The sequence below is a fragment of the Sciurus carolinensis genome, chromosome 13 (assembly GCF_902686445.1).
Source record: "Sciurus carolinensis chromosome 13, mSciCar1.2, whole genome shotgun sequence".
In the NCBI taxonomy this organism is placed as follows: Eukaryota; Metazoa; Chordata; class Mammalia; order Rodentia; family Sciuridae; genus Sciurus; species Sciurus carolinensis.
The window spans coordinates 22,758,086-22,779,752 of NC_062225.1; the positions used below are offsets into that span (position 1 = coordinate 22,758,086).

General features: G+C 47.2%; 1 protein-coding gene across 1 annotated transcript; it reads right to left on the minus strand.

Moving 5' to 3' along the window:
- Window positions 1–1,070: 1,070 nt before the first annotated feature.
- Window positions 1,071–13,209, minus strand: Clec4f (C-type lectin domain family 4 member F). The gene is made up of 8 exons (XM_047522953.1): window positions 13,188–13,209; window positions 12,828–12,951; window positions 11,837–11,953; window positions 11,418–11,525; window positions 7,405–8,208; window positions 2,914–3,065; window positions 1,945–2,063; window positions 1,071–1,502 (listed from the first exon to the last, which is right to left on the minus strand). Exons 2-8 carry the CDS (start codon window positions 12,901–12,903, stop codon window positions 1,343–1,345), a joined length of 1,536 nt encoding a protein of 511 aa, XP_047378909.1. The 5' UTR covers window positions 12,904–12,951; window positions 13,188–13,209; the 3' UTR covers window positions 1,071–1,342.
- Between the last annotated feature and the right edge of the window lie 8,458 nt (window positions 13,210–21,667).

Consider the following 21,667-nt stretch of genomic DNA (forward strand, 5'->3'; position numbering starts at 1 on the left):
ATATCCTCAAAAATAAATCCCAGGTGGATTGATAAGGTAAATATTAAAAGTAAAATTATAAAAATACTAGAAGAAATAAAGTGAAACACTATTTCAGTCCTGGGATACAGGAAGCATTTCTAAGATTAATGCAAATCTAAGAAGCCATCAAAGGAAAGGTCCACAAATATGAATACAAAGGAGATGAAGTTCTGTTTAGCCAAGAATATCATAAAACATACAAGCAAATTTCCACTGCTGATCATAATGCAATAACTGGACAAGAAACCCCTTTTGCTGTACACAATTAGAAAACTAGACAACATACACGAAATGATCATTTTCATATACTGGTCAGCAAGCAAAGCAAAACGAATTTGAGATAAGGAAGCTGGCAGGTGAGCCCGTAGCCACCCCAGGTTTCCTCCTGGAGGCTCTTTCCACAGGGCAGGGGTCAGGATCCTGAACAGGGTATGACAATCTGGTTATGCTGAGGAGAGAAATCTGGGAGCTCAGGGGAAGGGAGAGTGCTGGAATTTGGAGACAGAGAATAAAGAGGAGGGGGCTATACAGAGGAAGACCTCTAGAAATCTGCACAGGAGTCCCCAAGTGCATGGGATGGAGACTGCCAAGGCCCAACACAGAGCTGCCATAGGAATTCTCATCCTAAGTTGAGCTGGCAGAAAGCTGAATCCTTGGAAGGATGAACAGAGGCCACAGCAAGCGGTTGGAACCAGCGACATGGCTCTGGGAGTTAAGTCTGAAGGCAGAGAAAACCAGACCACAGGCGAGAAAGAGAAACAGGTCTTTGGAGTGGCTTAAAGGGCTGGGAAAATCCAGTTCCAGCCCCATCTGTACCCAAAGGAAACCCAAGGAACAACTAGAAGGCTGGAACTTCCTGGGACTTTGGACCCCTTATGAAGTCTCTATGGTTTGTGTCAAATCTCTGCTGTTTTCAACAAAGTAGCTAAAAGTTACAAGCTGTAAAACCCTTAAATGAAGATATGCTTATTTGGGGACAGAAGGGACATGGAAGCAAGGAGGATCAATCCAGGGAGAAAATGTGGCGGCTGTCACAGGGACAAGCAAGCACAGAACTTTCTTCATTCAGTGAGTCTTTATTGAGAATCTGCTGCTGGCAGCCTGTGCTGGTGGCTGAGGGGTTACAAAGGCACAAGGCTCTCCCCTTGAAGAGCCATCGATCCTGCTGGATCTCATGACATAAGCATGCTAGAAAGGTTTAAATGAAAGGACACGGCAGGAAACACAAAGGCCTCCCTAGGAAGACCTAGGGAATAGCCTGAATTCAGAGATCCTTCAGGAGTCATGGAGGAGGGTCCAGCACTGCAGCCGGGATGACCCCTCAGCTCTGGCCTGCCACCCGCTGATCCATGGGCCTCTTGCAGACCCAGTAATAGAGGCTATTGCAGTCAATGTCATTCCACAACTGCTGGAGATGGACACAGTCTTCAGTCTGCCCATTCCTGTGCCGCCAGTTGTCTGGCTGATTTTTGTCCCAAAACCTGAAAACAACAGGGTTTTATTGTGTCAGACAAAGCAAGTGTCCCTTCCTCCTGAAGTGGCATAAGGAACTGAAGTGATGCGAGTCCCTCATCCTCTAGAGGTCCTGGGATGGAGATAGGACTGGGACCAGAGGCACCCTGAAGGTGGCTCTGCTGAGGTTGCCCCTTAGTTACTGAGGATTTGGAGTCAGGGAGGGGCCTCCTATGATACCCCAGTCCTCACCCCAGAGTGCACACTCAGACGCCTTCTGATGGGGGAAAGAGTCCCCTGGGACCCAGCCTGAGGCGGGCGTGGGATAGGAAACAAATAAAAAAGCAAGAAGACCACTCACAGGCTACGTGCCAGTCCCAGGACCTATCCTTTCCCTCTGTGGGCATGGCACCCATAGCATGTCACATCACACACCATACACACACCGCACCACACAGCAGCTGTACTCACGCCCTGCTCTGGGCCTTATCAAACTGTGTCCCGTCTGTCCAGCGCCAGGAGCCCTCTGTGCCCATGTCAGTGAGGCCAATCCAGTGGTAAGAGTTTTTTGTGAAATATACCAGGAATGTCTGTGGAGAAGAGGCATGGTTGTGTTTGATCCTGCACACGAGGAGCTGGTTCTCCAAGCTGTCCCCTCCCTGGTCCCAGGCAGGTAGCCCATATGCAGGAGTCTTCCCTGCACCTTCTATGGCTTTTCAGGACGTAGGGCAGCAGTCAGGTCCCCTCAAGGAAGTCCACCATCTTCCACATTGACTGTCCCTATTAGGTCCCTGACCTTGAGGGGTGTGGCTTTATTTAAACCAAAAAGTTCTGTCTGCATTAAAGAGATGTGTATTACACAGTAGCATGTCCCTCAACAGTCCTATAACAACAGTCTTGGGGGAGTCACAGGAGTGGAGAGTTTTGTAAGTCTAACTGGACCAAACCTGTTGTAGTCCTTTGTCCAAGCAAATGCTGAGAAGGACCCTCAGCAGATGGGCTACCTGGGACCATATACCATTTGGTGGTCCTAGACTCATAGGTGTGTCAGGTCTCCTGGGGAAGTTTTGTTCTCCTGCTCATGAGCCCTCCATGAGCTGACATTAATATCCAGACTGATAACTGGAAAGGGAGCCTGACAGGAAATAGAGGGCCTGGGGGGTGCATATTCCCAATATTTAAAAGCAGTCACCAGGTGCCACCTCCCTTTGCCCTTCCTCCCTGCCAATATCTCTTGGCCCTGGGTGTCTCCCTTATTGATTTTACTATCAATGCTTCTACTTCCAGGTCAAGGTCCTCATCAGAACTCCATAAATATTTGCTTTCTATCTCTCAGAGGAGACACAGAGATCTCCAACACAGTGCTGAGAGGGAAGGCCGAAGCACCCCAGACCCTTCCATGCACCAACTCCATTAGCCACCCCGACCAGCCGCTCTGACCTGCTCGTCTTGAGAGGTCACCGATGCCAGGTGGGCTCCCATGGACACACAGGAATTCTCAGCCTCGTGCCAGGACTTCTTGACATGTGAAAAGTAGTACAAGTTTCCCGCATAGACCTTCCAGCCTTTCAGGATCAGCTGGAGAAGTTGATCTAGTACAAGGTTGGGGAGGAGAGAGAAGCAGGAGCAGATGGTGGATGTCCCAAAGCTGGCCTTTCTGAACTCTCCTGGGGCCAACCACTGAGTTTCACAAGCCCAGGAAATTCTTGATGCCCAGTGCTCCTGGAGCAGGGCCTGGGAGGCTGCACCACCATCCAATACTCACTCCTGGAAGCACCTCCAGATGCCCAGGGGTCTCGGCCCTTGCTAGGAGGCTCAGTTCTGTTCACTCAACATTCTCTTCCCAGAGTCCTGCTTTCTGACTGTACTGCCTCTCTCTCAATTCACTGCTGTCACCTGACAGTCCTCTCCACCTCCATTCCTGCCATCTTCCTGCAAGATTTTATAGCTTCCTTCATTTCCTGGCTTCACCTCCATCCTTCAGCTGCCCACATCCAGGCCCATCCTGGGACCTCATCATCACCTAGTCTGCTGGACCTCACAACCTCCATCTTCGGAGAGCTGCTCCTATGAACTCAGCTCTTTCCTCTCTCCCTGCCATGACACCCTGCTCTCTGACGTTACCTACACCACAGTTGTATGAAATGGTGCTGCACGGGCTCATTTACTCTCTATTTGTTCTTGTGTTCGACATTCATTATTCAACATTCCTGAACTTCTCTGAGCCAGGGGCTGTTATATGAAGATCAGTGAGACTTGATGGATGCCGTTGAGGAACTTAGTCTAATAAATGAGACTGAGGGATTAAAACCATGTGCGGGTTAGAGACAGGAAAGAGGGCATGGTCCATTTCACCTGGAAGGGAGGTGTGGCTCCAGAAGGGCAACCTCAGTGAGATGTCACTCAATATGAGTCTTGAGAGATTGAGGAAGAGTTTTCCAGAGGTTCAGTGCCCAGGAGAGCACTTCAGACAGGGGGAAGAGTAGACATCAAAGCACGAAGGCATGCAATGACATAGCATGCCTGACTTGTCCAAGTTACCAAATAAGTTGAGCAAATGACTTGTGAGCAATAAAGGATGGGAGATAAACTTGGACAGGTGCCTTAGGACTCAACTTCACATATCAATGGGAAGCATTTGGATTTTTTTTTCCCTTGGAGCAATGGAAATCAGAGAAAGGTTTTAAGAAGGATCTTAACCTGCTCAGATTGGCCCTACAAAAAAAACCTGGTGGAGACAACAGGAAGAAGGCCCTTCGAACCAAGCAGACACATCATTTATAACACAAGGGCAAAGGGCTCAAAAGATGGTAAGTGTGTGCAACAGGAGTTCTCGAAGTGTGGTCCCACACTTCAACATCAGCCTTGTCTGGGAACATGCTTGAAATGCACATTCTCGGGCCCACTCTGGTCCTGCTCAATCTAAAATTGTGTTTTAACAGTCTGCAAGTGTACAAGTCCTCCAGGGGATTCCGATGTTCTCTAAGGTGTGGGAACCCATAGCCTCAACCAAAGATTGGCAAACTGCAGCCCACCAGCAGCCTCTCTTCAGAAAATTTATTGGCACGCAGCTATGCCCATTAGCTTACATATTGTCTTCAGCTGCTTTATCCCTGAGCAACTGACCACACAACCCAGAAGACTAAAATTTCTACTATTGAGAAATAAAGTGGCCCTTTAAGAAAAATTCTAATTGAAGGTTCTCAGTCTGACTGCTATTAGAACTACCTATAGAGCTTTTTGTAAAGTTGTGGTACCCAGACTGCATCATGGACCCCTGCCCCCGGCCCCACAAAAAATCAGTTCCAGAGCTTAGTTTTTAAGCTCCTGAGTGATTCTCCACAGTGTGTCCCCAAAGGGGAGAAGCACTGATCTCTACTACAACCGTTGAAGGCCATAGGGGGAGGAAGATAGAAAGCAATAGAAGGATCATGAAAAGGGAAGGCTGCCGGGCCTCCACGTCAGACCCGGGATGCAGCAGAGCAGCAGAGAAAGCCCTGGGTGCGGTCGGCCCCGCCTCCCTGGTCGGCCCCGCCTCTTTAGCAGCTGCTTCAACCAGCCCTTCCTTCCCAGCTCCTCCAAACTCCTCCCCGTTAGCAAGCTGCCTCCTACTCCAGCCAGAAAGAGGCACCACTAAGTGGCACCACTAAGTACCAACCCCTCCGTTTCCTGTTCCCACATCTGCAAACCAGGATGAACCGCTCCTTCCACACCTCCTCCCCACACTCAGCCTCAGAGGGGCAAGTTTTGCCCCAGCCCTTTACACTTCTTCAAGATCACTCACCCAGCTGTGCATTTCATCTCCCTCTGTACCCCTGACCTCCTCCCTCTTTGTTGCTTCCTTTCTCTCACCAGAACATCTAGACTATAGCCTATCCAAATCTAGAAAAGAAAACAAACAAAAAACTCTCAAGGAAGTTCACCAGTGAGTTCGCATGGCAAATGCAGAAAATTTCATGAAAACACAGATGTGGTTTTCTCATCAATCTTTTTTCAAATGTTTTCCACAACCTCTATATTTTATATGTTGCTGTCCTTTAAAAACACCTCTTTAAGGGCTAGGGATATAGCTTGGTTGGTAGAGTGTTTGCCTCCCAAACACAAGGCCCTGGGTTCAAATCCCCAGCACGGGAAAAAAAAAAAAAAAAAAAAAAAAACACCCCTTTGCTTTCTTGCGACCTGAAGGTTGGCTTCCTATTTCTACCCTCAGTCCTCTTCTCACAGCGTCTTCTGTCCCATGCAAACTTCCTTCCCCCCCATTGCTGCAACCAGAACCAACACACCCAGAGCCCCCAAATCTATGACTGTAGCCCAGCCTCTCTCCTGAACTTCAGACAGGCTCTGGGTGACATCAATGAATCTCCCACAGCATCCCAGACCAGCATAAAAAATCTCCCTGCTCCCCTTCCTTTTTTTATTCCCCATCTCTAGGAGTCTCCTCCTTGAAGCCCTTCCATTGTTCTTCATTCCCCAGAAGAGACAAAACCCAAGCTTAGAGGCCTTCCCTGGCCAACCTGTGTCTCCCAGGCCACCTACCTCCCTCGTAGTACAGTGGTTTTCTTTTTTTTTTATTATTTTTTTCCTGGTATTGGAGATTGAACTCAGGGCCTCGTGCATGCTAGGCAAGTGCTCTACCACTGAGTTACATCCCCAGTCCTTTTAATTTTATTTTTTTCAATATCTTTATTTAATTTATTTATTTATATGTGGTGCTGAGAATCAAACCCAGTGCCTCACACATGCTAGGCGAGTGCGCTACCACTGAGCCACAACCCCAGCCCCTTAATTTTATTTTGAGACAGGGTCTTGCTAAGTTGCTCAGACTGGCCTTGAACCTGCAATCCTCCTGCATCAGCCTCCTGGGTTCTTGGGATTACAGGTGTGTGCCACGGGACCCAGCTAGTGCCCTGGTTTTCAAACTGCATTCACCAACCCATTAGTGGGTCGTGACAAGCTTTTTTATAAAGAATAAATTATAAAATATCAAGTGCACTAATGCAGCAAAACACTTGCTTTTTGGAGTGTGTGGGTATACATAATTATACTGTTGCAATGTAAAATTAATTTCATGCCATTGTTACATTCAAAGCAGTGTGAAAGTCACTGCTCTGGTTCCTGCTTGCTGTCCTTTTCCACCTGCACCTCATAAAGCTTCCCTCTTTCCCTCAGGTTAGTCAAAATGCCTGAAGTCCCTAGAATCCCAATTTCACATCTCTATTGCTGTGAGTTGTTGCTTTCTTCCCTGATTTGCTTGGAAAATACTGTTAGTCTTTCAGGACTCGGTTCAAAAGCCATCATGTGAACACAGGATCCTCTGATCCTTGCCCACAAAAGATCTCTCCCCACACATGCCCCTCAGAAGATTCCTTCTCCCTTCTTTCTTCTCCTCCTTCATCCCAGCTCCCAGAATCTGCTTCTAACTTCTCACCACTTACACCTGTCTGTGTATCTTTCATGCAACTTGGTCCTCCTGCTCCAAAAGTTTGTCAAAGATATGTAGCAGGCCTTATTCATCTTTATACCTCTGACATTTAATGGGGCCTCAATAAAGTGCCAGATGAGCCAGGTGTGGTAGCGCACACCTGTAACCCCAGCAGCTTGGGAGGCTGAGGCAGGAGGATCACAAGTTCAAAGCCAGTCTCAGCAACTTAGTGAGACCCTGTCTCAAAAAATAAAAATTAAAAAGGGCCAAGGATGTGGCTCAATGGTAAAGCACCCCTAAGTTCAATCTCTGGTACCAAAAGAAAAAAAAAAATGTTAGATGAGTACACCAATACTTGTCATGTGTTAACTCATTTGACCCTCACTGTAAACCAAATATTATCATCCCCACTTAAAGATGAGAAAAGTAAAGCTCGGAGGAGGTGAACGACCCACCATTCCCTCCCAAGATACTATCCCGCCCACACCAGACCTCTCCCTGTCACTTACTTTGGGAACTTTGTTGCTGCTCCTGTGAAGCAAGGGTTGCAAAGAGGTTCCGCAGGCGACTCTGCTCCTCCTGGATTTTTGTAGTTAGAGTCTTGGTGTTCTCTAAATCCCCTTTAAGCCTCTGCATCTCAGTACTGGCCTTCTGCAGATTGCTCTCTAACATCTGAGTCTGGGAATTTAAGGCTGCAGCATCCTTCACTCCTTGTTTTAGGGTCTGTATCTCTCTGCTGGCATTTTTCAACTGACCATTCAACACCTGAATCTGGGCATTTAAAGTACTGGCATTTTCCAGCTCTGCTTTTAGCTCTTGGATCTGAGCATCTGTCTGTTCCAGATGGCCATTTGCTATTTGGGTCTGGGCAGTGACAGTTTCCAAATCTCTTTTTAACACATGAATCTCATCACCTGCCCTTTCCAAATGACCTCTCAGCACCTGCATCTCAGCACTGATGTTGTCTAAACTGCCCTGCAGAAAGGTCTGGGCCTGCGTGTTTAGAGCATTTGCACTTTGTAGACTTCCCTTCAGCCTCTCAATCTCGGTATCGGCCCTCTCCAAGGAGCTCCTTAATGTCTGGGTCTGCAAGCCCAAGGTGTTAGTGTCCTTCAGAGCACCTTTTACCATCTGGATGTCAGCCCTGGCATCTCCCAGATGACCTCCAAGCATCTGGATCTGAGAACTGACATTGTCCACTCTGAAATTCAACATCTGGATCTCCTCATGCCAGGTGCGGGAACTTTCCATGTGCCCTCTGAACATCTGGATGACCTCTTGCACTTCTGCTGCCCTGCCAAAGTAGTGATGATCTGGGAGGAAGAATCAGAGAAGGCAGCCAGAGGCCCATTATGTAGGGAAGATCAAATGGGCCAATCAGAATGCTTTTAAAAGATCCAAGGGCAATGTCCTTGGCACAGCCCTGAATGCCCCTAAGGTCACCTGCTGGACACTGTTGTCACCCAGACCCTGGGGATGGGCCACCTGAGAATATGGATCAAAAACCAGAATAAATGAAAACCAAAACAGTATGGACATTCCTCAGAAAACTTGGAATGGAACCACCATTTGACCCTGTTATCCCACACCTTGATTTGTACCCAAAGGACTTAAACTCAGCATGCGGCAATGACACAGCCACATCCATGTTTATAGCAGCTCAATCCACAATGGCTAAACTAAGTGCCCTTCAACAGATGAATGGATAAAGAAAATGTGGTACATATACACAATGGAGTATTACTCAGCCTTAAAGAAGAATGAAATGATGGAATTTGTCGGTAATTGGATAGAGCTGGAGATTGGCTAAATAAACCAATCCCAAAGAACAAAAGGTTGAATGTTTTCTCTGATATGCAGATGCTAATTCACAGTGGGGGTGGGTGGCTAGGGAAGAATAAAGGTACTTTGGATTAAACAGAGGGGAGTGAAGAGAGGGCAGGAGTCTAGGGTAGGAAGGATAGTAGAATGAATCAGATATTATTACCCTATGTGCATATATGACTAACGACCAGTGTAATTCTACACCATGTAAAACCAGAAGAGTGAGAATTTATACTCCATCTATGTATGATGTGTCCAAGTGCATTTTACTGTCATGTATAACTAATTAGAACAAATTTTAAAAATGAAGACCAACCTAGCTATCACACATGAACAAAGAGGTTGGAGGGATTGAAATAACTGCCTACAAGTAAACTAGCCACCTAGAGCCAGGCAGTAAGGTTTGAATTATTTTGCCATTATAATTTCTTCACTTGAAAGTAATCGATGATATCCTTTAGAGCTGTTGAAATTTAATTATACTGAAATTTCACCATAGATGGGTCATTACTAAAAAATAGGTTTGAGTAAAGCCCATGTAAGGTCCTACAATACATCTATATATTAAGCATGAAGCCCCTTGATTTGCCCTTGTTACTTCCTAAACACTGTGGAAACCACAGCCATACATTTTATGTTCACAAATTTTGTGAGAAAAAGAAAAAAAAAAAAAGGTAACCCTATTTTTTAGGAGAAAGAACACTGTCCAGTTCACAGGGCCAGGGTAAGGTGTGCCATGCCCCTCAGGTGACACTAGATCGACATTGAAATGTCCTTTCAAAAGGCTGAGACTTCAATATTACATAAGACAAGGAGCCTGAAGAACAGTTTGAGGATGTGGAAGACCTGAGCAAAAGGCCTTTGCAAGTTTGTCATGATGGCACACGCTTCTAATCTCAGCCACTCTGAGGACTGAGGCGGGAGAATCACAAGTTCAAAGCCAGACTGGGCAACTTAGTGGGATCCCGTCTCAAAATAAAATAAGAAGAGTTGGGGATATAGCTTAGTGGTAGGGTGCTTGCCTAGCATGGGCGAGGAAGGAATGCAGGAAGGAAGGAAGGAAGGAGGGAGGGAGGGAGGGAGGGAAGGAAGAAAGGAAGGAAGGAAGGAAGGAAGGAGGGAAGGAAGGAAGGAGGGAGGGAAGGAGGGAGGGAAGGAAGAAAGGAAGGAAGGAAGGAAGGAAGGAAGGAAGAAAGGAAGGAAGGAAGGAAGGAAGGAAGGAAGGAAGGAAGGAAGGAGGGAGGGAGAGAGGGAAGGAAGAAAGGAAGGAAGGAAGGAAGGAGGGAAGGAAGGAAGGAAGGAAGGAGGGAGGGAGAGAGGGAAGGAAGAAAGGAAGGAAGGAAGGAAGGAAGGAAGGAAGGAAGGAGGGAAGGAAGGAAGGAGGGAGGGAGGGAAGGAAGAAAGGAAGGAAGGAAGGAAGGAGGGAGGGAGGGAGGGAGGGAAGGAAGGAAGGAAGGAAAGGACTTTGTTTTGGGGGTAATTCATGGAGACTCTGCAGCCTCTTTAATCTGGTCTTCCTACCTGCCCCACTAGCCTCTGCCTTGGACTTGCTTGCATTCTTGGCTCCCCTCATCAACTAGGACTTAATCTCAGACATTTCTAGTTGCCTCCTGATTCTAGCCTCCCCACAAAAATATGAGGAAGAACCCAAGAAGGCAGGAATCCTTTCTGGAATATTCATGCAGTATTCTTCATGCTCTGCCTAGGTGGGCATGTGAGGCCTCAGCAGATGGCCTTTGAAGCCCAGTCATATACTCTGTCTTATAAAAACAGAAACACAACAGAATGGAGACTTCAAAAGTATAACCATATAGATAAGCACAGATGTTTTTCAGCAAAGGTGAAAAGGTAATTCATGGATAAAGGGTAATCTTTAAAAAAATAGTTCTGAAACAAATGGGTAGCCATATGCAAAAACAAAATAAGAACTTCAATCCATTCCTTACACAATTATACAGAAATTCCTAAATGTAAAATCAAAAGCTATAAAATTTCCAGGAGAAAACAGAGGACATCTTTGAGGCCTTGAGTTATGCAAAGATTGTTCAGATACAAGACCAAAAGCATGAGCCATTACAGGGAGGGAAGGAGGGAGGAACAGAAGAAAGGAGGGAGAGGGAGAAGGAGAGGGAGGGAGAGCGAGGGGGAGAGAGGGAGGGAGAGAGAGAGAAAGAGAGAGAGAGAGAGAAAGAGAGGGGCTGAGAGAGAACGAGAGAGAGGCTGAGGGTATAGCTCAGTGGTAGAGCATATGCTAAGCATGCACAAGGACCTGGGTTCAATCTCAAGCACCAAATAAATAAATTAGACAATCAAAATTAAAATCTTGTTCAGAGACTAAAAAGGCAAGTCATAGATTAAGAGAAAATATTTGCAAATTATGTGACCAGTAAAGAATTAAAAATGAGTGCAATGCCACATGGTCCCTTTTATACAAAATGCTAGAAAAAGCAAACTAATCTCTAGTTACAGCAATCAGATCAGTGGTTGCCAGGATGGAAGGAGAAGGTGTGAGCAAGGTATCACAAAGGGTCATAATTATATTTGGGCTGGATGATGAATCTGAAGAATCTTAGAATCTTTCTAAGGAAGATGGAACCTATTCAAAGACCTGGAGGTTTCAGAGGAGCAGCTGGTCCCAGGGTGTAGGCTTCCAAGTGCCCCAGCTCCCTCCCAGCCCCTACCTGCCATGGCTACTCACTGTTGGGCTCCACAGGTGACTGGCCAGTAGTGTTGTCTCCCAGAAACATGGCTTGAAACTCTTGGAAGGAAGGACGTTCCTCCAGAGCAGGGCTTCGGGGCTGGAGAGCTGAGAGACCCCATTGCTGGGTCAGTGCTATCGCCAGCACTGACCCTGGAGCATAGGCTGGTGTCCTACACCAATTAGAATTCCAGAAAGATGGAGATGGCATCTTAGAATTTCCTTCATGAGCCTCAGTTCTAAGAGGCTCCCCTTGGACAGTGTCCTCTGCTACCAGGAAAACTGTGGTCAGGGCCTGGGGTGGTGGTGAAATGGCCCTTCTGGGAGCAGAAGGGCCCAGAGAATGTGTCTCTGGGTCCCCTGGAACCTTCGCACAGGAAGGAAAGAGTCAGTGGGTTTCGGGTCACCTGGAAACTTACCCACAACAAAGAGAGCCACGAGAAAGAAGACCACAATCACAGCTATGAATGCCAGGGTGGCCAAACGAAGCCTCGGCATCCTGGGGGCTATGGGAGCCACTGTCATGGAGTCCATCTCTGCAGGGGAGAAGCCAGGTCCAGAATGAGAGGGTGCCATGGGACAGAAGCAGTGTCTCTGACCCAAGCTCCTGGTCTATCCAGGGGTGATGAGAAAACCCGCCATGCTTGTCACCCAGGTGGCTGCAGAGGAGGAAAGGGACGCACTTGGGAATATTTGCCAGAGCTCCATGTGGGGTATGGCAGCAACACCGGGCAGGAATGCTGCTGAGACCCAGCACTCAGAATCCCAAGGAGGCTGCAGGAGCATAGGACACAGAGGGGAGAGCAAGGAAAGTGTAGTTTGAGCGAAAGAAAAAAGGGAGAAAGAAAGGGAGGGGGACAAGAGGGAAGGACAGGGCCAGAGCCCAGAGCTTGGAGTCCCAGGGCCAGTCTTGTTCATGAATCCTGACCAGAGAAAGAGTCACAGTCCTTTGGGGCCACACTGCTGCCTCTCCACACACTGACATGCCGCCGTCCTGAAGCCTCTGCTACTGGGGTTAGAACGCTACCATGGGTGTTCTGGGAAGCGCTGTGGCTGAGCCCTCCAGGGACTATGGTTAGAGATACAGTGTACACAAGAAAACACGCTAACAGTGGCAAGAAACCAGCCCAGAGCCCCAGAGGCTCACGGGTCAGCCCATGTGCAGAACTGGGGTTCAAAACCAGGTCCATCTGAATTCATAGCACATCCCCTTTTCCTTACCATCCTCAATGAAAGAGGTATGGGGAGATTTCTTGCAGACGGTGAGGAGCACCCTACCCTCTGCGTGACCCACATTCTGCCCTCACCTGCTTCTTGTGGGGCCAAGACTGCAAAGAGCTGTGCTCCGACCTGCCAAGGAAGAGCTCAGTGGGCTTTGGGACAGGCAGGCTAATTCCAAAGTTTTCTTACCTCGGGTCTGTAGGGAGACACACTGGTTATCTGTGCAGAAGGTGACCTTGTCACTTTCCATCTCTGCACCCTTCATCCCCCTCTGCTGCTCCTGGCCACTGGCAAGGCCGTCCTGCAAGCCAGCCTCAGCGGGAGCAAAAGGGAGATACTGGGAACTTATATGCTTCTGGAAAGGTCATGACCACCTCTAAAGTTCCGCCCACTCCCTACTGACTCTGCAGAAACCCAACCCAACACAGCCCTCCCACCAGGCTACCAGGAGCCCCCTCAGCCCAGGGCCCTGTCCTCTTCCTCTTCCTGTTGGCACCTCCTATTCCAGTGCCCCAAAGTCCAGCCTCTGCCTCAAAGTCACAAACGCACCTGTTCTCTTCTCTGGGGGCTGAAACTGGCTGCCCGGGAAGAGAGAGGAGATGTCTCAGTTCTGCACAGAAAGCATTCTTGCAACTGCTGCTAGTCCTTAGTCCCAGCTCCAGTTCCCCTAAAGTAGAAGGACGTCAGGTGATAGAGGGTGGCAGCGTTAGTGTGGCAGGGGGTGCAGGTCAAGGAAAGGGATGGGGTGACTCACTGCCCACTAGGTACCTCACAACCTGATTATAGGAAAGAACCTGAGATGATTTGAAAAATCTATTTAGTTTTTGTCCTAGGTCTGGCACAGAGCTCCTGAAACCCCGTTGCTGAGTGACAGGTATATCTTTTGTTATACCTAATGATCACACCTGAGTTTATGTTAATGCAATGACTCAGGTGCACTAGGGAGTTTCACGTTCTCCCCAGCATTAGAGGGGAGAACATTCAGAAACCCATCTCCAGTCCCCACTCTCAGACATCCTGCTAGGGGAAAGGGGCTGGTGATGGGGTTTCACACTCTTAAACAGAACACTCAAGGAGTGTTTGGGTTGGTGAGCACATTCATGCACTGGAAGGGGGGTTCCACCTTGACTCCACCGAGACAGAGACCCTCTTGTTTGGGACCCCTTTGGACCTTGCTCCATGCCCCTCTTCATCTGGCTGACAGTGCCTTTTGCAACTCTAATAGGAAGTCTAGTGCTTTCCTGAGTTCTGTGGGGTCTAGTAAGCCATCAAAACCGAGGAGGTGTCATGAGAGCCCCCAAATTTATAGACAGCCAAACAGAAGTGTGGGTCACCTGGGAGCCCCATTTTTTGCTGGTATGGAAAGTAGAAACTGTCTTGGGTAATGGAACCCTAAACCTCCATCAGACTCCATGGGGTCTGTGCTAATTCAGGGAATTGGTGTCTGAATCAAATCAAATTGCTAGATATCCACCTGGGGTTAGAGAGAAGCTTGGTGTCAGGAAAACCATACATTTGGTTTCAGAAATGCTGTCACAAAATACTAATCAGGGCCCAGCTCCATCCAAGACTTCACCTTTAACAGATTGGATCCATGTCCCTTGAGACAACCAGGCTCTCAGGACTAACTCAAAAGAAACTGGTAGGCATACTGCTTTTCAATGAGACATATAACTTCTAGCAGGGTTTACTGCTTCAGGGGGCTCCTACCACTTGGTGGACCTAGAATCAGAAGAAAGGGAAGTGAGGCATCCCAGTGGGTGGTGCCATGGATCTATGCAAGCCTGATGTCCCCGTCCCTACTAAAGGGTAACCAGTTCAACAGAACAAATATTTCCCACTGGTTGGTCAAGGCGCCCTTCCCAGAGCCAGTTCTAGGATACTGGCAGATCTTGTCCCTTGGCTCCCCTTTTCCCCATTGCTCCAGATGGTTACAATCTTAGAGATATGGATCACATTAACTCATAAAAGCATGAGTACATATCAATCTCTCGTCACAACCATTCTTACAAGCTGTCAATTACAAATTTGCAAACTGCTTATTTCCCCATATTGTTGTTTTTCTGTTTTTATCCTTACTTTCTACTTCCTTTCCTGTGTCTTTTTCACAAATCCTGGGGTCGCCTCCCGAAGGCCTCTAGGCACTGACTAAAATGACTTCAGACGCCGTCAGTGGACAAGCCACATTGAATGGGGCTAGGATTGCAGCGCGGGGCGAGAGGGAGACTGTGCAATGGAGGCCACTGTCAAGTGCTGCCCAAGGCAACCCAAGGGTGGCTGATCTGAGGGGTGGGGAGGGCATGGCTGCCCTTGCCCATTCCTAGTGCTGTGTGTGGTGCTCGTGTGGGGGAGAACTGTGCAGGGGAGGGAGGTGGCATGTGGAGTACACCTGCTGACTCCTGTCTGTTGAAAACGGACCTGGGGAAATGGTCACCCAGGACTGTGCAGGCACCTGTGTCTGAGCCAGTCAGCAGCCCTGCCAGGGTCCCATCTGTGTCTGCCAAGCCCCTTCTCCACGTGGGACAGGAGCTGCTGAAGGTCCTCCCCAGGGACGGAGGTAAAAGAAATGAGCAGTCCTGGTTTCTATTTACCCACACACAAAATAGTCGGGTTGGACCCACTCAGGAACTCTTTTTCTCAAGGATCACTGAAGCTGAGAGGACCTCAAAAGCAGAACTTTGGGGAATCCCTTGCTCAGCAGAAGGGTGGAGTATGGGCCAGGAGAGCGGCATAGTTCTCCAGACCAAGACCAATTGGACTTCTCCTGCTCTGCCTTCCCTGTCCACATCCCCCTCCTGCTGCCTCCCACTGCCACTCCAGGGTCCCAACTTGTGTATTTCCCTTGAAAACACCATCTGCCAGCAGGAAGTAAACCCAGGAGGTTGCTGTCCTTGCTGAGAGGTTCCTCTCCTCTCTAGTCAGAGAATACCAAACAGGTAGAGAAAATTGGGTTACCAGAACCACTCCACAGCTGGAATCACACGCATTTGTTTTTCCTGCCCCCATTGAAGGTCACAGGGTCATGCTCTTGAAGATCCATTCCTTTAACAACTATAGACCTGTAGCTCACTGGCATCCTGGGAGGTGTCTCACTTTTCCATATCAACCCCTAACACACCAACAGGGTTGGGGAGTTGTTCCAAGGAATGGCCAGATCCAACAGTTAGATGTAAAGGAAAAACCCAAGCAAGGTCTGCAAACCTGGGATATGCCACTGAGAGCTGACACATGTCCCTGCTCAGATGTCATTCCCATGGTTGGCCTTGTGAACATCCTCAGTTCATCCCATACTGACTCTGCAGCTCCAGGGACAAGCTGATGGCTTGACCCACCTAACATGTCTTCCTGACCTTCCTTATTACTTCTGGGATGAGATTGTAACCCAATCCTGGGCTTCTGTTGGAATAGTTACAAAAGGAAATCTCCTTCCTCTAGGCTTCTCTTGCAAAGGTGTAAGATCATGAGCTTAGAGCCACCAGGTCACCATTCCTGAAGAGCCTTCCTGGCACCAAAACCATATCAGAAGTCCCAGACCAGAGGGTAGAGAATAGCATGAGCACCTGTTTCCAGTGGCACAAAGCACCCTGTCTACCACACCCAAACCCAACCGCAGCTCCTCCCATCCACAGGCCTGCAGACCAACCACCGTCTCACCGATTTTAATTCAACTAGTCTCCTAACCGTTCTCCCTGCCTCTTGTCTTGTCCCTGTCACCATATTGCATATCAATCTTTTGAAAAACCACTGTGGATTACCTAGCTCTCTCAGCTGAGAAGAAGCAGTGAGAGCCTGATAGCAACACAATCGGCAGCCAGATGGTGGGCTCTAAGACCCTCCTCTCACATAGGAACCAGGCTCACTAGACAAATGGCAGATTCTAAGACCCAGGCAGGAAATACACGAGATGGGCCTGGAGCATCATGTGGTACTGGAAATTAAGGAGATGTCTTAAAAAGAAGCCAATGGTGGGAGAATATCAAAAGGACACAGGAACCACCAACTGAAAGAGCTCACAGCACCAAGGACAGGACAATAAGAGCAAGAAGATTGAGTTGGACTTTAACCCAAAACATAAATATATACAAATTTATTCTGATCTAAATTAATATTTGAATAAATAAATCTCAACAAATAATAATTTCAAATAATTTATGTACCTATTATACCATCAAGAAGACAGACCTTAATACCATACTTTTATTTGTTTTGTTTTATAAAATATGATTTTAATTTATGTTACTCTGCTGTTACACAGAACATGACAATTTTCATAGACTTCTTGGGGACTACAGTCAATGATTAGCACCACACAATAGTGGTCCAACTCTAAAGAACAATCATTAGACAAATCAAATACCCTCTAACGTGCACAAATCTACATGGACAAGTACTGATGTGTTAGATTTTAACTTGAGTACTCTATTAAGAAATGACATGCATTGAAGGAAAGGGGAAATACTGAGGAGTGATAGTGACCAAATTATATTGCTGTATTATGTGCATGTGCAAATACATAACAATGAATCCTGCCATTGTGTACAACTATAATGCACCAATAAAAAATGTGGGGGAAAAAAGAAATTACATGCAATTTAATTTACCAAAAACAATGCTTCCATTCTGACAGTGAAGTGCTACTTCTATTACAAAATAAAGTGAATACCAGAACCACAAAGGCAGGGGATGTTAAGTGAATATTTATTGGGGAGGGAAGTTGTTGACTTAAACAGCAGCAAGTTATGAGTGATTAGGGGGCTGGGGTTGTGGCTCAGTGGTAACTCACTTGCCTAACGTGCATGAGTTCCTGAGTTCCATCCTCAGCACCACATAAAGATAAAATACAGGTACTGTGTCCTACAACTTTCTTTAAAGAATAAAGAGTGATTAGAGAAGCTCCCTGTTGTCACAGGTAGACATGACCTACATAATGTATGATATAGGAGGCATTTCAATTTGTGGACCCCCAACCCAGAACCACTAACCACTTTCCCATTTGATCTCACACTTTCAGATTCCTACTAAAAAGGGAAAAGTAAGAATATGGAAAAGTTGCTACTGAGAGGAAATCCCCAAAAGAAATCAAGGGAAGGAATGCATAAATTAGGAAGTTATGCAGAACAGCCTTTAAATTACAATAAATCAAGCCAGGCACAGTGGCACATGCTTGTAATCCCCCCAGCTTGGGAGGCTGAGGTAGGAGGATCACGAGTTCAAAGTAGGCCTCAGCAATTTAGCAAGGCCCTAAGCAACTTAGTGAGACCCTAAATTAAAAAATGAAAAAAGAGGGTCTGGGGTTGTAGCTCAGTGGTTAAGGGCCTCTGGGTTCAATCTTCAGTAACCCTCCCCAAAAAATTACAGTCATATTTTCGTATCTTCACAGCAATACAAAATACAGTTGCTTGCCTGACTGGTTCAAGGTATTTAAATACCAGACACAGTTTTAGTCCTCTTTATAAGAGTTAGAAAGTCACTCATGTCTATATGAAATCAGATATGAATACCCTCCTAACTTCACCCCTATAAGGCCAAGACAAACACAAACCAGGGAATGGAGAATTCCCTAGGCAGCGGTGTGATAAGATAAGACACTAAGTTATTGATTCCATGCACGTGAATGGGTTTCTTTGCTAGAACATCCAAGTGGAGTAAGAAATGGAGATGTGTAAAAAGGCTTCTCGAAGGCGGAAGGCTAGATGCCACCCTGTTTGCATTTAGGTTCTGGCCCCTTCTGCAGCATCACATTCTTCTGCACTGTCTGATGTGCATGGTGTTGCCTCTAAGCAACTCATGATGAGGGTGCCATTTGTCTGAGTCTTCATTCATTAGATCAGGTCCTGCTAAGGCCTCATCAAAGTCGTTTTAGCCGATGTGCAGGCAAGATCTGGGTTCCTAAGGATATCATGGTAAAATACAAAAAAACGTTAAGAGCCAGTCCCAAGGGGAATGGGTGCGTGGGCCACATCTCTTTCTTGTTTACATGAAATGTGTTTTGCTAGCCCCTTGGGAATGATCTATCCTTTGTGTTCCAGATGTACCACTGCAACTTCAGCAAGGTACCAGAAGTAACCTCCCTTCACTTTCAGGTAGAAGACCTTATTCTCCAAATTGAATACTTACTCAACAATTCCAGGTCCACGGTGCCCATGGATCTCTCCTCACACTCGGCCTTCTCCCAAGTCCTCACTCAGCTGCACCTTGCCGGAGGTGTAGATTTTCTGCTGGATGCTTGAGATAACCCTCCAGGTGAACCTGGGACCCCCGCCCACATTCTTATAGGCCACTAAGAATGGGTTGCCTTCCTCATTGTACCCTTCAGACCCTCTCAGTCACAACCGTCATGCAGGTGGTCACGTCCTTCGCAGTGCGTGGCCTGCTTGGCCAACATGGCCTTCTGGATTAGCTCTGTCTTTTCCAGGGCACTGGGCCAGCGCCAAAGGCAAGGAGAGCGAGGGTGAACCCGGCCTGACCCCGATTCAGAGGAGTCCTCCTCAAGATCTCCAGCCACCACCTAAGTCTCCACTTCTTAAATGTGGGCTGCACACAGTGACCTCCTGCCAAAGAGTACAATACGGAAAAGAGCCGAGGGAGTAGCCGTAGTGAATAAACTTGACGAACACGTCAGCGTCAAGGTCAGCATCAACAGGTGTGAATTATACTGAGAGTGCACGATGAAATGAAAACAGCTGGCCCGCCAGCGTCATCTCACCCTGCACCCCAGCTGATGGGACTTCTCTCGCTGGCTCGAACGTGTGTACTCCGAATTGTCCACTGTTCCCTCTCAGATTCCTTCCTGTGTCCCCTTCCCCCTCACTGTGGAGATCCTGCTGCTTTTCCAAGGCTCAGCTTATGTGTCTTTTCCTCAGGAAGCCTTATGAAATCCTTTGGCTTTAAGCTCTCGAAGAATAAGAAAAATTCCCATTTTGAAAACACATTGATTTTATTGTTATTTGGGTAAACTGTGTTTTTTTCCCCAAAATAAAATTATTCATTCTATGATGGTAATGAAGAAAGAAGAAGAGGAGGAAGAGGAGGAGAAGGAGGAAAGAAATGAAAAAAAAAATAGGAAGTTTCCTTAGAACAGAGATGAGGGGAGGCTTGGAGGTCAGAGTGAAAATGGAAAGACAGAAGGAAAAGAGGGTCTAAAATCTAAGAGGGAGACCTGCTGGGGATCTTGGAACCCCTGGCCAGGTAGGGTTGGCAAGCGGGTAGAGGGCAGCTACTGAGCCCAGGGCCCAGCTCCAACCAGGTGACAATGTTAGGGATGATGTTGACAATCCAAGAAGCCAGAGTGTTGTGTAAGGGAAAGAGAAATAAGTACTAGACTTCCCTCTGCAAACCTCCCCAAACCCGCAAAAAAAAAAAAAAAAAAAAAAAAAAAAAAAAAAAAAAAACACATGTAACAGTGTATCTTCCAAAGCACTGGAAAATGAAAAGAAAGAAAGCAATCTATACAATAGGAGAAAAAGAAATGAGAATGGGTGGAGAGATAAAGGAAAAAAAGAAGAGAAACAAAAATAAAAAGAAACAAAGATTAGCTAGATGACAAATGATCAAGAAAGTATAAAAATAGAAAAATAAAAGAGTCCTTGTCCATAAGAGTTAGGATCAGTCAGTAGGGGTCAGGCAAGTATTTTTTTTTCTCCTCGTTTTATTTCAAATACAAAAATACAGGTTCTTCAAGAGTATTTCATTGCAGCTTTGAGAACCAGTACATCAAGCATTGTTAGCTTGGTGAATCGGAAAAAAATTTAATATTATAAAATAAATGCACAAGTTGAAAGAGACAAAATTCCCACCTGCCCCTGGCTCCCAATTTTCAGTGACAATATAAAATTTCCCAGAATTTCACAACAAATATCCTTGGAGACCTGAGAGCTGCCTGGGTAGTGATAATGACCCGGTGGGACTTGCTGGGCAAGGCCTCACCATAAGCAGAAGTTCAGGTGACCTCACTAGAGAAGCAAGCCCTCCATATGGGAGGAGCCACAGCTGTCCCAGCTTCCTGACGGTAGGAATCCAGGGCAACACTGTGCTTGCTGGTTACAGAGAGGGGTGCAGGCTCCAGATAAAAACACAGCCTCACTGACGCAGGCTTTTTCAGTTTCAAGGAAAAGTGATGAGTGAGGGCAGGGGTCAAGTCTTATCACAGGAACCATGTGCACAGGAACCCAGGAGGATCCGAGGGAATGGATGGGAGGCAGCACCAGGAACCTAAGCGACATGAGCGACCCACCTGAGCGACTGGAGCTACCGGAGCTCAGGGCCCAACCCAGGAGCCCTCACCTACGCATCTTAGCACCTGTTGTGCTAAGCGTTCCCTTCTCTCTGATAGACGCAGTCCTCTGTGCTTTATCTCTTTTCTCTGGGTCATGGCTTCTGCTTATTGCCACTTTCTGTAGGTGCCCCACGATGCCCCAAGCTCTCCTCTAACTGGGATCTTCCAGATCAACTTTCCTATTAGCCGCCTCATCCCCTTGATATTTCCTGGTTCGACTCCTTTTCCAGAAAAATGGTCTCATTTTCCCAACTTGTGTGTCCACACCAGGACCAACATAGATCCCTGACCAACTTTGTTCTGATCATGTCCTATTCACCCCATTGGTGAGGGAGGGATCCCCTGCACTGAAATAGTATAGGATTGCCAAACCCATGACATCTGCCGCTGGAGACATGAGATTGACAGCACTTTACTACTCATGTAGACTCACAGTCCAGGGAAGAAAGACACCACATGCCATGTAGGGGCCCAGGGCGTTCCTCTTGGGAGCAGAGCAAACCAGCAAGGACTGAGGAAGGCTGGTGTCATGGTAGCATGAGGATGAGGGGCTCCAGTTCCTGCAGCAGAATGTGATTGGCTTGCTGAATAATTTCCCAACTGGCAGGGAAATGGAAACTGATAAGTTGAGAACAGGGTGGAATTTAGCTGACCCAGTTAGTGGGGAACTAGCCATGTGGGGAGACTTGCAGCTTCATGAGGGCATATCTGCTGAGACAGAGGAACTTAGGGTTAGGTTTTTAGAGCCCTGTGA